Raw genomic sequence first — 6,500 nt, forward strand, 5'->3', positions numbered from 1 at the left:
ATTAAAAGCAGAACATCACTAAAACCCAAAATAAGCCTGAGGAAGTCCAGATCATATCGCAGTGCTGGGTGAGCTATGAAGACAAGAGTTGCGGAACCCTGGCTCTCGTCTGTGAGCAGGACCTGGTGCCGGACCTGGCGAGTCCATCCTGTTTCACCAGGTCATGTGACCCACCTGGTTCACAGGTCAGCTGACAGGCTACCCCGCACTTACATAGGGATTCACGCTCGCATTATCTGAAGTTCCGCACTGGCCGTTGTCCATCGGAATCGCCAAGCAGGCGGCCAGTTTTCTCAGGCGTCATGCCGGATCTTTCCGTCTATCTGAGCATGCCGGTTGCCAGTGTAAACAGCCTGTTTGGGACAGTCCCGTCCCAACCCACGTAACATACCCCCTCCTTTGAGGTTCATTGTCCCCTCTGCCTCTGGTGCTGCCCCCGCCACCGACTTGGTGTTCCAGGCAATGTTTACACAGATGTGCTGCCGGCTTTCATCTCTCCATTCTCACGATGCGGCCGGGCCTTCCTCACACCCGTGTCTCTGCACAGGGCCTCCAGATCGGCACCCGGGAGCTGGAGGAGATGGGGGCCCAGTTCTGCGTGGCGCTGCTGAAGCTGAAGAGGCTCTCGTCCCCCCTGGAGCTCCGGCACGCCTCCCATTTCCTGGAGGCGGAGGGCGACCTGATCGAGACCAGCTGCAGGAACACCAGGTGGGCTGGAGCCCCCGCGGCTGCTCGCCTCGCCCCCTACAGGCCGTTTGTGCTGAGTGGCGAAATTACAAGGAGTGTAATTCACATCCTTTAAATCTTTACTAGGACTTAGTAATGAGAAATTCAGCCGCAGAATCTGAGAGAGAGCGTTTATGGTTAAAAGGAGATAAATTATCAGATTTGAACAAGCAGATGAACAGATAGTCTAACTGCACATTGCTGCATTATTGTAATTTCATATTCACTTAATTACCTTTAAAACGATGCAAATAATTATGGTTTAGTACATTTATCATGGCTAATTGGGCAAATAATTGGGGTTAAATACTGTTATCTTCAGATCTGGTTTAACTCGGGATCAGTGGCGATCAGTACATTAGTAAACTAGGTGTTAACATCATGTATGTTAACACGTGACACTCAGGGTTATGAGCTACAAACCCCCTCCTCCAGAACCCCCCCAACTTCACACCATACACATGAATGCGGGGGTTTTTAGTGTGGAGTTCAGGGTTGAGATCAATCGTCTCAAACCTACTTAGGATTTCAACAGGCATCATAAAGTGTGATTTATTGGGCTGTAATCTTTGTCTGTAGAAATCCCGTCCCATACGTGGAGTTTATCGATTTGATCTTCATATAGATTTGCCGGGATCGTAAAGTACAGTTCGGGGTCGAGAGGGCCCACTAACTCCTCCATTACGAGGCGGGGAGGGGGGAGGCTGAGGGATCGGCTTACCTGCTCTTTTCTGTGACTGTGGGGCGAGGAGGGGGTCGCGTCATTTGCGGCCTCAGCTCTCACGCTGTCTCCAGTCTCCCTCTGCTCTCCAGCCGCCCTCCTGCAGGGCAGAGACTGAAGGCTGCTCTGGAATGGCAAGCGGGTGATTGTTTTCATATCTCAATGAGTAAAATGCAAGATATTTCGATAGAAATGTCAGCTTTTGAAACGTTATGAACCAGACTTTGGGTCCATTTGCCCTTGGTTCCGTGTCAGAGCGGGTGCTGGCTCCTGTACACCCACTTGGGCGCTGAGGGGGCGGAGATCCGCTGACTTCTCCAGAGGGACCCCACGCTCACCCAGCGAGGAGGTGAGCCCCTCCTGCCCGTGCTCCCTGACAGGGGGTCGCCGTCAGAGAAACACGACACCGGCCGTGCTGTGTGCTAGTCTTCCGCCTCGTTCGATCCCCGTCCGCTCTCATTGAGCGGGTCACGGTCTCCGGCCACGCCCCCTGCAAACCCCCATATTTACTCTCGACTCTGCGGGGCACCAAACACGCCGGTCAAGAGCCGCCGCAGCTCTAAAGTTCAGCGAATAATGCAGCTTCCTGTGTGTCTCTGAGGGAGTGGCGGAAGCTGGGATGGGAAGCCATGCTGAAGAGACTCAGAGGGTGACATCACAGCCACGCCAGAGCCTCTTTTAGCGCCCCCTATCCTCCATACTCTGTCCTGCATGGTCTTTAAATAGCTTTTAAAGGCTTCCTGATATCTCTGTGCTGAATCCCTCACATCCAGTCTCTCTCTCAGACGTGCACTCAGCAGGATAATAAAAGTATTCCGTGCGGCTACTTTTACGAATAGGCCCTACAAATGTCTGAGGTCATGTGACGCTCCATCCCTGCATTGTGCTCATTTAAAAGTCAATTAAAGGTGAATTCTCCTCTAAGACCCTATTAAGTTGCCTTCTGGATGATGGAGAGATTCAAGGAGGGGTTTAAATGGAATGGTCTTCATCCAGCTGAGATCCACAAACCCAGGGTAGAATGTGGACGATTGAAATTTACCATCATTGATTTTTTTTTTTTTCAGGCCTGATTTTGTTTTTAATGACAGATTGCGCAGGTGTCAGCTTGGTGGATTCTCTCCCTTCTCTGATGGAGACGCTGTTTGTCACTCTGCCTTTCACATGGTACTGAGATTTCATTTGCCTGGTTGGTGTGGTCAGTGAGTCACACTGCGTTTTAACTCTTAACCAGCACCTTAGGTGCGCTTCCCCATCTCCATGGCGACCACGGCCTTCGCAAGCAGCCCAGCGTGATGCTGACGTCTAGCCTGGGAAGAGCGATCTCTGCTCTGTCTGGCTGTGTGGATGGAGAAGATGCAGATCACTGCTGTGTTTGTGTGGGTGGGTGGAGGGAGACCCTCTCTGTTGTCAGAGCAGCGTTTGTCCTGCGTGGGAGTTATGCAGGGGGAGGAGAGCAGCTGTTTCCCACAATGCTTTGCAGCATGAGTGACCTGCACCCGCAGGCAGCTCTTGGCCTTGGTGTGACCAAAGCTCCTGGGTCATTTCAGATTTAGTGCAGTGAACATTTATGGCTGCTTAATGGCAACGGTTTAATCGGAATATTACCAAATGACGCTCATGATTTATTCAGTAATACGATATGAGACTGGAGGAACAAACAGCCCGGCGTTGCACGAGCGCAGTCCGCCAGCCCCGAGCATCCGGGATGTTTAGCCTGCTGTCCTTGTCAGAAGTTGACATTGCGAGGAAATACGAGCCTCTGCTCTCGCCTCACGAGGGTCTCAGGGACAGCAGCCATACTGCCTTTGACTTTCAGCGTAATGCCTGATGTGGGTGTTAGAGATGGGAGGGAAAGATGAAGAAGACTGGTCAAGATGGGGTATCAGACGGTGAGGGGGAGTGAGAAAGAGGGAGTGTGTGTGTGCCTTCCTGCCTGCGCATGAGCACGCTCAGAGCCTCTTGCACTCGGCCCGGGTTCATCAGATGTGGGGAAACCCAATCTGAGTTTTCACTCAGCTCCTGGATCAGAACCAGTACTGCTGCTCCCAGGGGCCGGTTGGGTTTCCCCAGATTGTCCATCATCCTGTCAGAGGACAGCCCTTCCTGCAAGGGACACACGGGCACTGCAGTTACACGCACACACAGGGAATATAAAGCGTTTATTGCCGTATAAAATGTGCTCATGCATAAATCCCAACACATACCCACACGGAAAATCCTACTTTTCATATGGAACTCAGGCACACATTCTGCACATTCACACAACGCAGTTTCTGCACACTGTGCAAATTTTGGTCGCCAGTGTAAGAACAGGTAGAAATGCACCTTCTGTGTGTTCTCAGTTCACCGCGGGATGCCTCAGTTGGGCCGGGCTGCCGGTGGAGACCTGGAGAGCAGCTACGTGATACTGAGTGGTTGAATGTGTTGACAGCTCTGTCCTGTACTGGGATAAGGAGGCAGCGTGATTTCCCTGCAGCGAGCGTACGTTAGCGAGGCCGAGAAGCTAAACGTGAGGGAATCACGATCCGCTTTCACGGTCGGAGGTGAGCGGGCTGTCAGTGAGTGTCTGAGAACTCAAAGTAGAAAGATCCGAAAAAAAAAAGCAAGATGTTTGTCCCTCTAATGGGTTAGAGCGTGTGTGTCAGGGCTTGGGGTGGGTGGAGTCATCAGAATTGTGGAGTACTCTATGAAATATTAAGAACCACTCAAACCTCCATGAACAAATATCTCTCGTCATCCTTGGAGGCAGATACTGATATTGAGGACGCCTCTCACACACATCACCGATGCTCAGCCTGCCAGGTCAGCCTCTAATGGCACCAAATCACTTTAGCTCCTCCCAAGGAGTATTTTAGCACGTTACCCCAGGAGGCAGCGCTCCTCGCCGTGCCGCTTGTCCCACGTGAGTGAGATTATGTTACGGCAACGAAGAATGGCGTCGGCCTCTTGGGGCGGCGGGTATGGGGGTGTGCTGGCTGCCCCTGTGCTCATCTTGGCAGCGCGTTATTCTGGGGTCCCCTGTGCTATTAAACCATTAGGAAAATGGCGTTAATCATCAGCCGTGTCGGGGTCAGGGGTGGCCTTTGCGTCATCGTGTCAGGTGGTGGATACAGCTGAGGAGGTTCGGTGCAGTTTCAGGGAGGCCGCTGGTCTTAGCCAGTTAAAGCCACACGGCGGCCCAGTAGGCTGGGTTTTTATTTATTATTATGGTTTGTTTTAATCTCTGTGTGAGGCTTTGCCGCACCCACCCTAACTGCTCTGCTTTAGGCTGACTCCTTAAGCAGTGCTGTGTGACGGTGGTGGTTCATCAGATCTTGTAGAGACGTTTGGCACATGTTACCCAATCCAGTGAGATCCCAGCCACATTTTGCAAGCCTGCTGTCTCTTATTTTAATTTCTTTACTGGCACTAAAAATCACGGCTGCCGTGGCGAGAAGCCGGATCGGCCCATCGGGCCAGCAGTAGAGCTCTTTCCAGAACCAGAGGGTACTGGGGTTTCTGGGCTTCTGCGTGTCCACGAGTGGTAGGGCACCTTGGGGGAGGGGGTGCATGCAGAGATACACCTGATCAGCCATTTCAATAAGGTGGCACATTCCCAGCCTAATATGTGCTCTCGGTTGCCATGGGGATGTGTTAAGCAGCATTCGCTGCACTCATATACTTAAGAGGTGATGCATTCTTTGTTGCCATGGTGATGTGTGGCACGGTAACCATCTGCTAGGCCCCCACCTCCTGATTTTGTCTATTCATTTTGTTGTGTTTTTGCCTCTCCTTCCCTCAGTTCCACCACCTATGTGCTGAAGGAGGACGAACCGTCCTTCATGGAGGAGGTGGACTACAGCGCTGAGAGCGACGACGAGACCGACCCTCAGGAAAACCCTGGCGAGGAAGAGCACCTCTCGGACTCGGAGGCTGCACAGCAGCACCCGTTCACATGAATGTCTGGAAGCTTCTCTCCCGCTGGCCCATCCCCGGGCTTGTGGGGGGGTGGTGAGGAGGGTGGTGGCTGATCTGTGGGCTCCCGCACCGGGCGTACGGGGAGGGGGGGGCGCTTTCCACGCTCCCCCCTGGTACACAGCATCCCTTCTGGTGCACCCCAGACTGTAGCGCTTCCACGTCGGCCTTCTCTCTCCCTTCCAAATGGTGTTTAGGGATGGCCCATTACTGGTGCATTATGGGATGTAGTGCCAGTAATTGATCTGCCTTCTCTCTCTTTCTTTTCTAATACAGTTTATGCAGAAGGATAACATGTTTACACACCTCAGAATACAGACCTAAGAATCAGAAGACAACCCTCTGTGCAAAGAAGGTACTCAGTGGGAAAATGGTTACAGGTCCTGATCATATGTTTTTCTCTGGCAAAACATAGCAGGCAGTTGCCGTAATAATTACTGTTACATGTTACAGGATATCTGCTTATTCACTCCAGAGTATATCACCTGGTCAATATTAATGCTAACTGGGTAATTGGTAAAATTTGTGACTTCAGTGGTGCGTTTTATCAGATAGCTGTTTTGTTTTAGCAGTAGGTGTATTTTGGCTGTCTATGTACAGTGAGTGCATGACTATATAATGTCCCTAATTTATTCCATTTTATTTGTGGGGAAAAGGAAAGCCTATGTTTAGCTCCCGGAGGTGTGTTCGTGCCATTTGTGAATGAAGGTGTGTGATATACAGACATGCACAGCTTTATTCTGTAGCATTAAAAGCTTTATATTACCGCAGGAGGAAAAGTAAGTCAAACTTTTTACTTGATTGTAACTGCACCATGCTGAAGTGTGCAAAGAACCCTGAGAAATAAATGCAAAAGCCCCCTTATATGGCACGATGAGTTTTTCATGTTTCCTTTTTTTAAAATGTATTCGTTTGGTCTGTTTTTCTTTAAGCAGTGGGGGTGCAGGGGTTAGACAGAGAATAAACCCATGATGCTGTAGACTTGTATGGAGGGCAGGGGGGACGTTCACCTCCCTCAGTCACGGTCATATCTGTTCGTGGGTGGAGGTTTTACTCAACCCTGACAGCACTGACTCCCACGTGGACAAGAAAGGCA

At 51.1% G+C, this 6,500-nt stretch overlaps 1 protein-coding gene across 9 annotated transcripts in view; it reads left to right on the plus strand.

The window, feature by feature from the left end:
• agtpbp1 (ATP/GTP binding carboxypeptidase 1) overlaps nt 1-6,275 on the plus strand; it is a 31,702-nt gene extending 25,427 nt beyond the window's left edge. For 7 of the 9 annotated variants that reach the window (XM_048989369.1, XM_048989416.1, XM_048989379.1 and 4 more), the window contains 2 exons: nt 548-708; nt 1,703-5,224. In XM_048989369.1, coding sequence (XP_048845326.1) covers nt 548-708; nt 1,703-1,910 — 369 coding nt within the window. In that variant the 3' untranslated portion in view covers nt 1,911-5,224. The other 2 variants (XM_048989434.1, XM_048989426.1) reach the window with 1 other exon arrangement.
• The last annotated feature ends 225 nt before the right edge of the window (nt 6,276-6,500 follow it).

The sequence above is a fragment of the Brienomyrus brachyistius genome, chromosome 2 (genome assembly GCF_023856365.1).
Source record: "Brienomyrus brachyistius isolate T26 chromosome 2, BBRACH_0.4, whole genome shotgun sequence".
NCBI classification, from domain to species: Eukaryota; Metazoa; Chordata; class Actinopteri; order Osteoglossiformes; family Mormyridae; genus Brienomyrus; species Brienomyrus brachyistius.